Source organism: Dermacentor variabilis, chromosome 6 (assembly GCF_050947875.1).
Source record: "Dermacentor variabilis isolate Ectoservices chromosome 6, ASM5094787v1, whole genome shotgun sequence".
NCBI lineage: Eukaryota > Metazoa > Arthropoda > Arachnida > Ixodida > Ixodidae > Dermacentor > Dermacentor variabilis.
The window spans coordinates 101,709,321-101,725,905 of NC_134573.1; the positions used below are offsets into that span (position 1 = coordinate 101,709,321).

The 16,585-nt window shown below is 51.0% G+C and overlaps 1 protein-coding gene across 8 annotated transcripts in view; it reads left to right on the forward strand.

The window, feature by feature from the left end:
- The window catches only part of LOC142584962 (NADP-dependent malic enzyme-like), a 185,666-nt gene that overhangs the window by 145,294 nt on the left and 23,787 nt on the right, over positions 1-16,585 (forward strand). For 7 of the 8 annotated variants that reach the window (XR_012828990.1, XM_075695340.1, XM_075695343.1 and 4 more), the window contains 4 exons: positions 1,593-1,702; positions 2,772-2,869; positions 4,091-4,204; positions 15,940-15,957. Coding sequence is in view for 7 of the 8 variants with exons in the window: in XM_075695340.1 (XP_075551455.1) it covers positions 1,593-1,702; positions 2,772-2,869; positions 4,091-4,204; positions 15,940-15,957 (340 nt within the window). In the remaining variant the exon portion in view is untranslated. The remainder of the gene's footprint in view (positions 1-1,592; positions 1,703-2,771; positions 2,870-4,090; positions 4,205-15,939; positions 15,958-16,585) is intronic. The other variant, XM_075695341.1, reaches the window with a different exon arrangement.

Here is a 16,585-nt window from a genome sequence, read left to right on the forward strand (position 1 = left end):
TGAGGTTAGTCTGAAACTCAGTTTAATTGCTTAGCCAGCTTATCTGAGCACGAGCTGTGATAAACGATGACTGTCCAAAGATGCTATCGCATGTCTCTGTTGTCTTCTTTTTTCTGATGATGTTCCTTTCATATACACTCAAGAAACCGATTATGTTTACCTATATGAATGTCGCTTCATCGGCAAGAAAACTCAGTTAGTTCGGCGCTCGCAGCGTCTTTTTGTTGTTGTTGTTGTTGTTGTCCACGTTTCTTTGCCCTCATTCTCCCTGCGCTGCTGCTTTAATAGTCGGTATTTTTTCTTGCCTTATTCATGGCTGTTTTTTTTGTGTGTGTGTGTTGTGCCACGGAAGCGGTTTTTGTCGAGGTCTCCCACAGACTTCCGTTGCATGGACGCAACGTGAATTACGCGTTCGCCAGACATGTCGCCACCTGGCATACCTAGGCCTGCCTGCTTTAGGCCGAGCGGATGGCTGTTCCTAACCAGTCTGCCCCCTTCATGCGAACTAAATGGGGCGTCGACTTTCGGTGCGATTTACGTCACCTTAGCAGCGAAGTGCAGACGTTTTCTCGGTGGGTTTTCTGAGATCGGTTATCAGCATCGTGAGATGAAGGCCTAACCGCGACGGCGAAACACGACGCCCGGGGATAGATGGCGCCACCGTTCTGTTACACATAAATCGGCATCTTTTGAGCGATATCGCCGCGGGCGACATGAGCTTGCCGTTGCCTCGGATTGACGTGTGCTTCAGGCAGCGTACGCCTGCATATACGTTCTGCTCGCTTGTGCATCAACGCTCCGACGCGTCAAACCGGTTTTATACGCATTTCATGATCCCTTAATTCATCCTACATAAGTGCGCTTGTTAGGGCTGAAATTTTACTTTATGCCTCACTGGAGTACCCTGGCAACCCTGCATGCTTCCGTAAAGAGTAATTGCTGCATCTACGGCGCTGTTAGCAAAAAGAAAAAAAAATAATAAGTTATGGGGTTTTACGTGTCAAAACCACTTTCTGATTATGAGGCACGCCGTAGTGGAGTACTCCGGAAGTTTCGACCACCTGGGGTTCTTTAACGTGCACCTAAATCTAAGTACACGGGTGTTTTCGCATTTCGCCCCCATCGAAATGCGGCCGCCGTGGCCGGGATTCGATCCCGCGACCTCGTGCTCAGCAGCACAACACCATAGCCACTGAGCAACCACGGCGGGTGCGGCGCTGTTAGCAATAGCTCCATTTCGTCTGCTTTTTGTCCATGCTGAGTTGCTGCGCTCCTGAGCCTTGTTCAATGAATAACAAATTACCATACCGTTTTTGGCATAAATAAATATTTTCTTGCCTTCTGGTCTATGTTCCCGAAATTTGCTCTTCTTCTATGGGTGATACGCATTTAAATCCTGTATACTCGCATACCTATTTGTGATTACTTTCACTATTTCTGGGGCACTCAATGGTCGCAGCTTCTGAGGTAACCTACTTTGGTCGAGGAAACGAATACCGCTTTTTTTTTTTTCTCTTCTTCCTTGTATTGCGCACTGGTCCTTATAGCCGCTGTAATTTTATTTTCGTTCTTCGTTGGTTCGCCTTTTCCAGGTTCGGAAAGAACTGTCTGATCCAGTTCGAAGATTTTGGCAACCGCAACGCGTTCAAGCTGCTCGCAAAGTACAAGAGCAGCTACTGTACCTTCAACGACGACATTCAAGGTGAGAATCGCCCGCGGTAGAATATTATAGAAAAGCGAAACAAACTTGCGTGTCGCGAGGGACGTGGTTTAGCACTTTTGCTTATTGATTGATTGATTGATTGATTCATTCATTCATTCATTCATTCATTCATTCGGATAAAGTGAGAAATGTTTGCAGCTATCCTGTAGTTAGCTTCACGACAAATGATAAAACATTGAATCAATAAATAATAACTAGGTCAGGTGAAATGAACGATTACAGCGATAAAGCAGGTTTGCTAGCGCTTGTGGATGTCGAGCTGCATTAAAATAAATTACAAAGAAGCAGTACGTTTTGCATTTGCTGTGAACGGTTGGAGATGCAAGATAGTCAACTGCATAAAGATTAAAGAAAACAAAACACAAAATGAACTAAGAGGCCTTTCGCAATTCCTGTGATGTTACATGCCACTAAGAAAGAGTACCAAGAGGCATCAAACACTGTGAACTGCATAGAAAACACGAGAACTAAAAAAAAAAAAAAAACAGCGTGTTCTGCAGTTTTGCTGTCTTACACATGTTACCGAAAACGACATCAAGTGCAGCAATAAAATCGTAATTTTGCTCGCAACGTTTTATTACCTGCTAACTGAAAATTTCAGCAGTTGTATGTGCGTGTGTATGTGTGAGAGAGGGAGATGGTGGTTACGGGAGGTGGTTAGAATATTTGCGGTGGAGCATGTTAGAACAACGGAGATCCCCTGAAAAAAAAAAAAAGAAATCCATCAGCAGTAATCGAATTGTCAATGTCATCGATAGCCTGCTTTCCGGTTACCCTTTCGCGTTCCTCTTTAGAATATTCGGTACTTTCTCCTCCTGTGCCCGTCACATTACCACGTGCATCAACCGGTCACGCGCCTCCCCATCTCCTCTTCCACTGCCGCTTGCGCATGCTTCCCTGCTTTTTCGCTCTCCTCCTCGCCCTAATGGTTGCCCTCCACCGTGTTATACATTTGCCGTTCGCCACACGCGCGAAATCCGGAGAATTAGCTAAAGTAAAGCGGCGTCTCTGATACACGGTGTACATCTTTCCCTACGCATCACCACAGGCACCGCATCGGTGGCGGTGGCCGGTCTACTTGCCAGCATGCGCATCACCAAGACGCCTCTGTCCGCCAACAAGTTCCTCTTCATGGGCGCCGGAGAGGTGAGAGCGAGATCGACTCCACTTGTGGGGCAGTTAAGACTGCGCGCGCTTCGGCGCGAAGGCGGTGCACGCATGTCGACTTGGCGCTTATGCGCGCTGTGCAAACGCGGTGTCGCGTCATCTATATATTATCATACGGTATTTAGGAGACGTCACCTTTAATGGGCGCCGGCCGCTCCTTTTCACGTAGGGATTTAAAAAGAAGAATAAATCGTAATAGATATAGTGAAATCATGACAGAAATTCCTGTAACATAGGTACACTAATCATATTATAAGGAGCCAACAAACACTGACACCTAGGACAACATAGTGGAGATGACTTGTGCTTGTAAATTGCTTGTAATTTCCCCTATGTTGTCCTTGGTGTCAGTGTTTGTTGGCTTCTTATAATATGACTAATAAAAATCGGGCCCCTCGGTTAACCCCCTTTTTTCTCGATAAATACACTAATGTCACGCTATAGCTGAAAGACAACTCCAAATCATAAAAACACAAAGTCCAGTCACTTAAGTAAACTAATGCTACACACAAACTGAAAGTCAACTAAGCTACACAGCAACACAAAGTCCAGGGACGTATGTACATTAAAGTAAACACAAAGTCCGGTCGCTTAGCTAGACTAAAACCACGGCAGATGAGAAATCACGGATTAAATTCTTGTGAAGGTACAAAAAACCAGGCGTTGGATTGGCCGAAATCGGGTAAGAGTAAAACCTAGAATGCGCTATCGCATTTAAACACTCCGTTCAATACTTTCCGAGAATATTTCTCGCTTCCACATGTCTTTGAAGGCCCAGTAACGTCGTGATCTCTCATGAGTACAGCACGCGCTGACCGGAGCCAGTGGAACTGCGAACGGCAGTTGCCGGACCTGAGTTCTCGAACTTCCTCAGATGCGAATTTTCGTTTAGGAATGCGGGAACTATTCGAGGGCTACCACAAGTTGGAAAACGAAATGAAACTCTGCCAATGGGCGTCGTTCATCTGTGAGCTAGCTAGCCTAGCGTGGCTTTAGGGAAAGCTCCAATTTCTCCGAGCAATTTCTCTCACTCCGACTTTTCTAATCAGGTACACGTGAGGCGCAGGAAATGTAAATGGTTGGAAGAAATTTGTAATGAATATAAAAAAAACGGCGTTAGCGCTTTCGATGAAAATTACAAGTAAGATTACGTCTTTCGTCGTTGCCACTCTCGTGCCTAACGGGGGGGCCAACCCGCAGGCTTCCCTGGGCATCGCCGAGCTACTGGTCATGGCCATGGTCACAGAAGGCACCAGCGAGGCAGATGCGAGAAATAGCATCTGGATGCTCGACTCCAGAGGTCTTATCGTCAAGGTGGGAGTTGATTGGTTCTTTGCTATACTTATGAGACACTACATTTGTTCTCGTTTTCATGATTTGTATTGCGTGCTGATTCCTCTGTGTTCTTTCATCAGGCGTCGCTGACTTGGCCAGCGATTCTCAGATTTAGACGGGGGCCATCTGTAGCATTAAAAAAGAAAAGAAAGAAAGCGTACTTATTTGAGGACCTTTACTCCCAAAGAGTCGCAGTACTCAAGTGATGGCGAGCTTGTGATGCCCAGAAGCCTCCTATTAACAATTTTTGTTCAGTACATGAATGAAGTCGCCGTTGATAGCATTGTTCAAAGTAAACGTTTTCGTATGTGTGCGCAAGCTAAGTATACTTTAGCTTTGCCTTGGGGACCGGGCCACAATACAGCTGCTCAATGAAAACCTTTATTTACATGAACGGCCAGGCTTAATATTGACACAACTATATTTGGCAGAACCATAATGCAGCGGGTATGCGCCAGTGGGGACGACGCTGAAGTGGCGCGGGTTTTTAGGTGAAGCGGGGAAAACGAAGACGTTGTTGTTTTTCCCTTGGACGACTGATAAGGTAAATTATATTATTATTCATAATTTACCTTACTCAAGTTTAAGTATATCCTTTTTTTAACATTCCTATCAATGCAAGGCTTACTATAGTATTGATCAATAATTTATCTCATGTATTCATATTTTATTTTACATCTCGGATTATTTGTTTTCCTTTCTTTTTTCGTGTTATTTATTTATTAACCAATGTATTTAATTTTATTTATTGATTCATATTACCACCCGATTCGTGGCCTATCCCCCTCAGTGGCTTTGTGCCATTAACTGAGGCTTCATCATCATCATCATCATCATCATCATCATCATCATCATCATCATCATCATCATCATCATCATCATCATCATCAAGTGCGTTTCTTGGCGGTGCTGCTACGCATACTCGTCGATCCCACGTCGTTACACTGGTGGAGGTGCTGGGTATTCTTCATGCTTGGCACCCCTTCGCGGAGCCGACGATCGAGCCCGGAATCACCATCGCGCATCGAAACACCGGTCCACCGGTTCAGTCGTCGCCTGCTAGGCTTAGCGCCCGAGACTGGTCCCCTGCAAGAAACTTCGAGAAATCGTTTACCTCCTACAAATAACATGGCCACCGCAGCTCCATCGCAAGTAACACTACAGAATCCTATGGTCCCGGATGGCTTTCATGGTGATGCCTTTGAAGACATCCAAGATTGGCTAGACCAGGTCGAGCGCGTCGCCCAGTATAACCATAAGACCAGCTCGGCGGACAAACTCTCGAGTGTCTATTTCTATTTGAAGGACAATGCTCCTACGTGGTACGTAAACCGGGAGAGGAGCTTTGCCACGTGGGACGACTTCCGCGCACAGCTGCTGCATACCTTTTCAAGCATCGACAGGAGGGAAAACGCGCAGCGTCTCCTTGAAATCCGCGTTCAAAAGCCCAATGAGAGTGTTACTATGTTCTCAGAAGACATGGCCCGTCTTGTCCGTAGGGCAGACCCAGACATGCCAGAGGAAAGAAAGCTGCGATATCTCTTGCGAGGAGTGAAGGAGCAACTGTTTGCCGGCCTTGTGAGAAATCCACCGACAACAGTGGCACAGTTCACAAAAGAGGCTACAGCCATTGAACGGGCCCTGCAGCAACGATACCGCCAGCATGACATGAGCAACTTGGCGGCGAACACTTCCGTACTGGCTGCGAGTAACGACATGTCTCTGCGTGAAGTTGTCCGAGAGGTGGTGCGAGAAGAGCTTCGGCAGCTCGACTTTGTGGTTGCGCCTACGGAACCGACGCCAGCGTTATCTTTTGTTGCTGATGTGGTCCGGGAGTAAGTCCGGCAAGCTTTTTCAGCACCAGACTGTGGGAACGTTCCGCGGCGCCTCACTTATGCGGAGGCTGTTCGCCGTACACTCAACGCAACTTCAACGCCGTTGACACCCATAACTACAACACCACCTACGCCACAAACAGAGCCGACATCGTCACCCTCGTCGACTCTACCGACCCCGCCGATCATGCCAGCACAAACAACGCCGTATTTTCGACATGCGCACGCCACCCCTTGGCTCCATGGAGAGTTACCGCCGAACTATCAGCGTCGGAAAACCGATTTGTGGCGCACCGTCGACCGTCGACCAGTGTGCTACCATTGTGGTGAAGCTGGACACGTCTATAGAGTTTGCCGCAAATGGAGCAACTATCGCGCCGCTCAACACCCAAGCTTTCCTGCCAGCTATGCTTATTCTCCGTACGACGGTCGACGCGCTTACAACGACGCTCCTGTGAACAGTCAGCCACAAAATACGACGATGCCCCGACCACGTTCTCCTTCTCCATCTCCGGCGCGCTACAATTCGCCGACTCGTCGCACTTTTGCCGACGTCACTAGGGGCAGATCGCCTAGCCCTCGACGGGGAAACTAGCCGCAGCGACCTCCGGGGGTGAGGTTGCCAATGCTCGAACTGCTCCACATCCCCCGTTATCGACGAACGACGACGTGAAGACTACATTGACGAAAAAGACGCCCAGCACAACGACGAATACGACGGATAGATGTAGGAAAGACGTAACTGACATCGTCAGCGCCGAGCTCATCGTATGCATTGACGGCCACGAAATAGCCGCTCTGGTTGACACCGGCTCCCATTTTTCAATCCTAAGCTTACAGGTCGCTGACAAACTAAGGAGGGCGAAGACACCATGGCACGGGCCCAACATAAGAACCGCCGGAGGTCAGTTGATGGCACCTGTCGGGAAATGCACGGCCCGACTCTTAATCGCCGGTTCAACCTTCGTCGTCACCCTCGTGATCCTTACTGAGTGTTGTAAAGAAATTATATTGGGCATGGATTTCCTACGGGAGTACGGCGCCGTGATTAACATCTGTGACAGAAGCGTCACATTTGCCACGAGTTCGGATAATGTCACCCATGAGAAGCCACAACAACCTCGCTTACGTATTGCCGCGGACGACGTCATACTTTTGCCGCGGAGTTGCTCTCTCGTACAGGTGCGCTGTGACAGCCTGCAAAATGAGACTGGAGTATATATCTGAACACATCAGTGCGCTAGCACTGAATTGCGGTGTCTCCATTGCCAGAGAACTTATCAATGTAATGGACGGAAGCGCCGAACTCTTGCTGACGAATTTTAGTAAGGAGCGCCGACGCATCGTTAGAGGCACTGCTGTCGCCTATTTCGACGAAGTGACAGAAATACAATACTGCCACTTAGCGCAGGAGTCGGCCTCTACAATCCACACAGCTGCGCCTATTGTAGACGTTAATCCGACGTTAACGGCCGTTGAGCGGAACCGTCTTCTTGAGCTCATGAATCAGTACCAGGGCTGTTTCTCCTCTGCGTCAAGAGTTGGTCAAACGCCACTTACCAAACACCGCATCATTACTGATGTCGACGCCAGACCCATCCGACAAAACCCTTATCGTGTGGCCCCAAAGGAACGCGAAGCAATACAAAAACAAGTGAAGACGATGCTGGAAGATGGCGTTATTCGACCATCTAATAGTCCTTGGGCATCACCTGTAGTTTTAGTGAAGAAGGGCGGTAGCCTGCGCTTCTGCGTCGACTATCGGAAGCTCAATCAGGTCACAAAGAAGGACGTTTATCCAGTGCCACGTATTGAAGATTCCTTGGATAAGTTGCGAAACGCGTGCTACTTTTCCTCAATGGACTTGAAAAGCGGTTATTGGCAGATCGAAGTGGATGAGAGAGACCGTGAGAAAACAGCCTTTGTGACGCCTGACGGACTTTATGAATTTCAGGTACTTCCTTTCGGTTTGTGTTCGGCGCCAGCAATATTTCAGCATCTAATGGACACTCTGCTCTCCGGACTCAAATGGCAAACATGCCTGGTGTACTTGGATGACGTGATTGTCTTTTCCGCAACGTTCGACGAACACTTACGAAGGCTGAAAACTTTTTGAAGCGATATGCTCTGCCGGTCTCACTTTGAAGCCTGAGATGTGCCATTTTGGTTTTCATGAGAGCTCCTCGGTCACGTCGTCAGTAGCCAAGGAGTCCGACCTGATCCGGATAAAATTGCCGCCGTCGCTAATTTTCCGATTCCATCACACAAAAAAAGCCATGCGACGTTTTCTTGGACTCTGTGCATATTACCGGCGATTTATTGCGAATTTCTCGCGTATCGCATGGCCGTTAACACAGCTCACCCGAAAAGATATGCCTTTTACTTGGGGCGAAGACCAGCAGCGGGCATTCCACGAGCTACGGCAACGCATGCAATCGCCTCCCGTATTAGCACACTTCGATGAGGAAGCCCCGACGATATTGCATACAGACGCTAGTAATGTCGGTCTAGGGGCGGTGCTAGTACAATGGCAGGGCAACAGCGAAAAAGTGATTGCTTACGCCAGTAGGACACTATCCCGAGCCGAAGCTAACTACTCCACCACTGAAAAAGAATGCCTCGCAATGGTATGGGCAGTTCTGAAATTTCGTCCGTATTTGTATGGTCGGTCTTTCACCGTCGTTAGTGATCACCATTCCCTCTGCTGGCTCATTAATTTGAAAGATCCTTCCGGCCGGCTCGCACGGTGGAGTCTTCGACTCCAAGAGTTCGACTTTGTTGTTGCTGTGAAAAGGTTTATTGGTGGCGCCTAATGCGAGGGCACAGCGACCGGGAACGGCGAGGCAGCCCGAAGCACTGTCCAAACGGACGCCAGCAATCAACAGCGCGAGCGGAGACGAGCCGCGTATTGGCGATGCGGCTGTGCCGCGAGGCGCGTCTTCTTCTTCACAATCTCCCCCCGGACAAAAAGAGCCATCCTGGCGCCTTAAGAATCGGGAGGTAGAGGGTCGTGGTAGGGCTTGAGACGCGAGACGTGGACAATGTCACGTCCACGCCGGCGCAAGTCTTCAGGTGGTGACAGGGGCTCAATGGGAAAATTCACCGGGGACGTTTGCTCCAAGACTCGGTAAGGCCCTTCGAATTTTGGGACGAGTTTCGAGGAAAGCCCCGGCGTTTGGAAAGGGACCGACAACCACACAAGAACGCCTGGAGCGTAGGTGGTGTTTGGACGCGTGTCGATGCGGTTTTCTTTCTGGCGCTGCTGTTGCTCTGCCGTAAAGGAGCGCGCTAGCTGGCGGCATTCTGCGGCTTGTCGGGCGACGTCGGACACAGGTAGACACTCGGAGGCGTCAGGACGGTATGGAAGGAGCGTGTCGATGGTATGCGTGGGCTCGCGGCCATACAGGAGGAAGAAAGGTGAAAATCCCGTAGTGGCCTGGATCGCGGTGTTGTACGCGAACGTGATGAATGGAAGGATGCGGTCCCAGTTACCATGATCAGATGCCACGTACATAGAGAGCATATCACCAAGTGTGCGGTTAAATCGCTCTGTGAGCCCGTTAGTCTGTGGATGGTATGCCGTGCTTGTCCGATGAATAATGTGGCATTCCGAAAGCAAACTTTCGACGACTTCGGAGAGGAAGGCGCGACCTCGATCGCTGAGGAGTTCTCGAGGTGCGCCGTGTCGAAGCACGAAGTGATGTAGGACGAAAGAGGCTACATCCCGCGCTGTAGCACTTGGTAAAGCAGCAGTTTCGGCGTAGCGTGTCAAATGGTCAACAGCAACTACGATCCACCGATTGCCGTCTGGCGTCATAGGAAGCGGGCCGTATAGGTCGATGCCGACGCGATCGAAGGGTGCGGCAGGGCACGGGAGCGGCTGCAAGGCACCAGACGGGCGTAAAGGCGGCGATTTGCGGCGTTGACAGTCAAGACAGCACCGAACAAACTTGTGTACAAAATTGTACATGCCGCGCCAGTAGTAGCGGTGGCGAATTCGTTCGTACGTCTTGAAGACTCCGGCGTGGCCACACTGCGGATCGTTGTGGAAAGCGGCACATATTTGAGACCTTAAGCTGCGGGGAACCGCCAGAAGCCACCGACGACCTTCAGGAGTGTAATTGCGTCGGTGCAGCAGCTGGTCACGAATGGCAAAATGAACTGCTTGGCGTCGGAGGGTTCGGGATACAGGGATGGTCGATGATCCAGAAAGATAGTCGAAAAGAGAAGCGATCCACGGGTCACGACGTTGTGCGGTGACAAAGGAGTCCATGTCGAGAGATGACACGGAATGTGCGGAAGTTGTTCCGCAGGCCGAGTCTGCAGGTAAAGGTGAACGAGACAAGGCGTCTGCGTCGGAGTGTGTGCGTCCGCTGCGGTATACGACGCGAATATCGTACTCCTGGATGCGTAGTGCCCAACGGGCTAGGCGGCCAGTGGGATCTTTCAAGTTGGCGAGCCAACAAAGCGCATGGTGATCTGTGACCAAGTCGAATGGGCGCCCGTACAGATATGGTCGGAACTTGCCAAGTGCCCATACTAAAGCCAAGCACTCTTTTTCGGTCACGCTGTAATTGGCCTCAGGCTTCGTCAGCGTGCGACTCGCATAGGCGACTACGTATTCGGGGTAGCCCGGCTTTCGTTGGGCGAGGACGGCGCCGAGACCGACCCCACTGGCATCTGTATGTACTTCAGTTGCAGCTGACGGGTCGAAATGGCGAAGAATAGGTGGGGAGATGAGAAGACGACGCAGCGTCGCAAAGGCGGAGTCACATGCAGGGGACCAGCAGGAGAGGGCGGCGTCACCGCGTAGAAGCTGAGTCAATGGCGCCATGATCGATGCGAAATTTCGAACAAAGCGGCGGAAATATGAGCATAGGCCCACGAAGCTTCGAAGTTCTTTGATGGTCTGAGGCTTTGGAAATTCAGCGACTGCTCGAAGTTTTGCAGGATCGGGTAGAACGCCATGCTTGGACACAACGTGGCCTAAAATGGTAAGCTCTCGCGCGGCGAAGCGGCACTTCTTGAGGTTGAGTTGAAGGCCAGCGTTCGTTAGACAGGTCAAAACTTGCCTGAGGCGGAGCAGGTGAGTAGGAAAATCAGGCGAGAAAACCACGACATCGTCGAGGTAACACAGACATATAGACCACTTGAGGCCACGCAGCGTGTTGTCCATGAGTCGTTCAAAGGTGGCAGGGGCGTTACAAAGCCCGAAAGGCATCACCTTAAATTCATATAAACCGTCAGGCGTAATGAATGCGGTTTTCTGGCGATCGGCCGCAGCCATCGGGACCTGCCAGTACCCTGAACGCAAGTCAAGGGACGAGAAGAATTCTGCTCCCTGAAGACTGTCGAGGGCGTCGTCGATGCGCGGCAAAGGATAGACGTCTTTGCGCGTTACCTTATTTAACCGACGGTAGTCGACGCAAAAGCGAATAGACCCGTCCTTCTTGCGAACGAGAACGACAGGAGATGCCCAGGGACTGTGCGAAGGTTGAATAACATCACGGCGCAGCATATCTTCGACTTGGGTGGTAATGACACGACGCTCTTCGGCAGAAACGCGGTACGGTCGTTGACGTAACGGCTGATGTGAACCGGTGTCAATGTAGTGCTGCACTTCCGACGTGCGGCCCAGGCGAGGTTGTGAAACGTCGAATGAATTTCTAAATTTGTGCAGGAGATCAAGAAGGTCGGCGCGTTCGGCAGGTGTGAGGGTATCGGCGATGGCATTAGAGAACGCAGCCCTGGACGTTTCCTCAAGCGCGGACATCGAAGACGGTTGGCCGGAGTCGACATCAAAAGAGTCTCCGGGGACGTCAACCAAAGACGAAGAGTCGAGGAGTTCCACGAAGCCAAGGCATTCGCCAACGAGCAACGTAATAGGCGCACAGAGGGGATTGTAAAAGTATATATTGCTGCAGCCGCCAGCCATGTCAAGCGTCGCGAAGGGTAGTGGGAGAGATTTACGGCTCATGAAGACGTCGGACGGTGTGAAGAGGACCGTTGCATCAGCGATGGCATCGCAAGAGACAGGTACGAGGGCGAAGGAGCCAGGTGGAATATCTGTGTCCTCGCGCACGGTAAGTTTAGAAGGGCGGTCGCAATCTTCGTCCAAGGGTGCGTCACAAGGGGAAAATTCAACTTCGGCGCGTGCGCAGTCGATCACGGCTTTATGGCTGGATAAGAAGTCCCATCCGAGGATGACGTCATGTGAGCAGGTGGGAAGAACAATACACTCGACTATGTAAACAATGCCGTGAATAAGCAGACGTACAGTACAGGCTGCGTGCGGAGTGACCTGCTGCGCGCTTGCCGTACGAAGCGACAGTCCAGAAAGCGGCGTGGTCACCTTGCGCAGCGAACGGCACAGTTTGGCGGCTATCACAGAAACGGCTGCGCCGGTATCCACAAGAGCGAATGCAGGAACACCTTCCACACAAAGTTCGACCACGTTGGCAGGAGAGGCGCGAGGACTTAGACATTTCGAATGGGGCGCAGTTCTTGCCTCTTGAACTGCGACGTTCAGTTTTCCTGGTCAGGTGGTGCGGGTCGCCGACGCATTGGGGAGAGCGAGCGTCGGCGAGGGGATGGCGAGCGACGTGAAGGAAATTCTGGGATGTCAGCACGAGCGTACGGTTGGGGGGAAGGAGCGGCGTATTGGCGAAATGGCTGGCTGCCGTACTGGAAGGGCCGCGAGGCGTCGCCGAACGCTTGAGGCCGACGTCGGCAATATCGGGCGACGTGTCCGGGAGTGCAGCAAGAATAACAGATAGGTCGATTGTCAGGTGTCCTCCAAGGATTAGCTCGCGGTGCGGTCCAAGATGCAGCATGGGTTTCCGGTGGCAGCGGGTGGGACTGGGTCGCGAAAGACGCCTGTGGAGGCCTGCGTACTGCCTGCGCGTACGTGAGAGGTGCGGCCACAGGCAGGACTGGCTGCGCATAGGTGAGAGGCGTGGCGACAGGCTGCACTGCCAGCGCAGAGTTGAGATTCGCGGCTGCAGGCGGCTGATGGTGTGCGGAAGGGACAACTTGGGCGACCTCTTCTGAAATGAGGGTGCGGAGCGTGTTTGGAATACGGGAGGTGGGCTTCTGAGTGAAGGGGACTAAAGAAAGTTGGCGGGCAACTTCCTCACGCACGAAGTCCTTGACCCGCTGAAGGAATGAGGATGGGTCGTACATGTTGTCAAGGCTCGCCAACAAGTCGTCGCTTCCCAGAGGACGCCGAGTCGAAGCGCGTTGCTTCCTTAACTCATCGAAACTTTGGCATAGGCTGACAACTTCAGACACAGTGCGCGGATTCCTGGCTAGGAGCATCTGGAATGCGCCGTCATCGATGCCTTTCAGTATATGGCGAATTCGCTCAGCTTCGGGCATTGCGGCGTTGACTCGTTTACAAAGGTCCACGACGTCTTCTATGTAGCTTGTGAACGTTTCTGCCGTCTGCTGTGCTCGGGCGCGCAAGCGTTGTTCGGCGCGCAGCTTGCGAACAGCGGGTCGGCCGAACACTTCCGTAAAGGTTGTCTTGAAGAGTGACCATGTGGGTACGTCACTTTCGTGGTTGTGAAACCACAGTTGGGCAACACCAGCCAGATAAAAGATGACGTGCGTTAACTTGGCTGGATCATCCCACTTGTTGTGTGCGCTCACCCGTTCATATGACGCAAACCAGTCTTCTACGTCTTCGTCGTCTGCACCGCTGAAGATCTTGGGGTCCCGTTGTCGTGGAACGCCGGTGCAGGTGACGGACTGTGGCGGCGGTGCCGTTTGGGATGAGCTGTCGGTCATGGCGGGCGGTAGCGTTCTTGATCTTAGCTCCAGGGTTTCAAGCGACGGGGTTTGAGTCCCAGCACCTCCACCAATTGTGAAAAGGTTTATTGGTGGCGCCTAATGCGAGGGCACAGCGACCGGGAACGGCGAGGCAGCCCGAAGCACTGTCCAAACGGACGCCAGCAATCAACAGCGCGAGCGGAGACGAGCCGCGTATTGGCGATGCGGCTGTGCCGCGAGGCGCGTCTTCTTCTTCACATTGCATACAAGTCGGGAAAACGGCACGCAGACGCCGACTGCCTTTCTCGGTCTCCTGTTGAGCCGGCAGCACAAGACGATGACGACACGGTTTTTCTGGGACTCGTGGATACTGGCGATCTTTCACGCCAGCAACGGGATGACATTGAATTGCTGCCGCTTATTGATTACCTCGAAGGACGAACCAACAGCGTGCCGAGGCTCTTTGCAAGAGGGGTGGCATCATACTGCTTGCGTCGCAACCTCCTCTACAAGAACTTCTCGCCTAGCGGCAGCAACTACTTACATGTTGTTCCATCACCGCTTCGACGTGAAATCTTACACGCCTGCCACAACGAGCCGACTGCTGGGCACTTGGGCTACACTCGCACATTGGCACAGATTCGGCAGAATTACTACTTGCCGAGACTTACTGCGGTCGTGAAACGTTACGTTCAGACATGTCTGGATTGCCAACGTCGTAAACCGCCATCCGTCACACCAGCCGGCTTACTGCACCCTGTTGACGTACCGGCCACGCCATTTGCACAAGTAGGCATGGACTTTCTGGGCCCCTTCCCAACGTCTACTACTGGTAATAGGTGGATAATCGTCGCCACGGATTACCTCACTAGATATGCCGAGACAAGTGCTCTGCAACGGGCAACAGCAGATGAAGCGGCACGATTTTTTTCTGGAATCCATAGCTTTAAGGCATGGCGCTCCCGCAGTAGTCGTCACGGACAGAGGTACTGCGTTCATGGCCCAGTTTTTAGATATCGTTCTACGTTTAAGTGGTACCGCCCACCGGAAGAGAACAGCGTATCACCCTCAAACAAACGGACTGACAGAACGACTCAATAGGACATTGGCTGATATGATAAGCATGCACGTAGATAGAGCATAGGAACTGGGACGAGGTTTTACCTTATACGGCTCGTCAAGAGACCACTCGCAAGACGCCCTTCAGTCTCGTATACGGCCGTGAGGTTACAACAACATTAGACGCAATGCTCCCTCATGAATTTGACGACAACGAGACGGGTGCTGAAGAGATAACACACCGAGCAGAGGCAGCTAGGCAGCTTGCGCGTCTGCGAATCCACGAACAACAGGACTGTGACGCCAGACGCTACAATCTTCGGCACAAAGCCGTAACATACAACATCGGCGACAAAGTGTGGGTCTGGACACCTATTCGACAGCGTGGGCTCTCTGAAAAGCTCCTACGCAAATACTTCGGGCCCTACATAGTTCTCCGACGCATAAGTGACGTCAACTACGAAGTCGTTCCAGACAGCTCGCACTGTTCAAAGCGCCGACGGAATTTACCCGAGGTCGTTCACGTGCTTCGCATGAAGCCGTACTATGACGACTGACAAGACTGCGCAGTTCTTTACCGCTGCTTTCCAAGCCTCTATCATCGGGACGATGATCTTTTCTAAAGGGGGAGCAAATGACACAACTATATTTGGCAGAACCATAATGCAGCGGGTATGCGCCAGTGGGGACTACGCTGAAGTAGCGCGGGTTTTTAGGTGAAGCGGGGGAAACGAAGAAGACGTTGTTGTTTTTCCCTTGGACGACTGATAAAGTGCGTTTCTTGGCGGTGCTGCTACGCATACTCGTCGATCCCACGTCGTTACAATATTGGGACAGTCATTTAGGCCTGTCGGATTCTGCATGTGCTTTTCATAATTGACCGAGCGGGCTGGATGTATTATTCCAGCTTTAAACATGCTAGTGAGCAACATGTGATGTCTCGCCGGACAGCGAAATGGCATTTTTCATAGTCGCAGCGAACATTAACTTCTGTATGATATTTATACGAACGATTTTCTGTTTGTTTGTTTGTTTTTTGTTCTTGTACAGGGTCTTCCGCCGCACAAGGTAAGAGTAAAAACTGGAAGTTCACTTGAATATAGATGTGGGCCTGTGGCTGAATGTAAGAGCATGATCGGTTCGCACACGTTTCGCCGGGTATTGCTGCGACGATTGAGGTTACGAGAATGCGCTACAATGATGCACGCAGCATTCGCACGAAATCTGTGAGATAGTATCGATAGGACGCCGCACTGGCCGATGGAGAGTATGGCGAGTAAACAGCGACAGCGAGTATGGGCAGTCTATAAACCTTCCTCCAAGCAACAACGACGTTCAAATAAGCACTTACCGCTGCCTACAGCGCACCTGCTGCTTCTGGAATGCACACGCGATTTTTAATGTCCCTGCAGCTTTCTTTATCGTCGTATAAGAAAACTGCCTAAGTGGCATATTATTGCGGCTGCGAAATGATGTAACCGGCTCACCAGAGTCTTTTTTTTCTTGTTCATGCGCGCCAATGACGTCATGTAGTTCTTTTTTTACAAACATTAGCTTGGCTAAGGAGTATCCACGTCTGCGTAGAATTGGAAATATTTGTGAACACATTCATTCTGAGAAATTGCTGTCTCATCGAATGAGACTTCAATTCAAACTGAGTCAAAAGTAACTTGTGGAGTGAAGGAATAACGAAGGA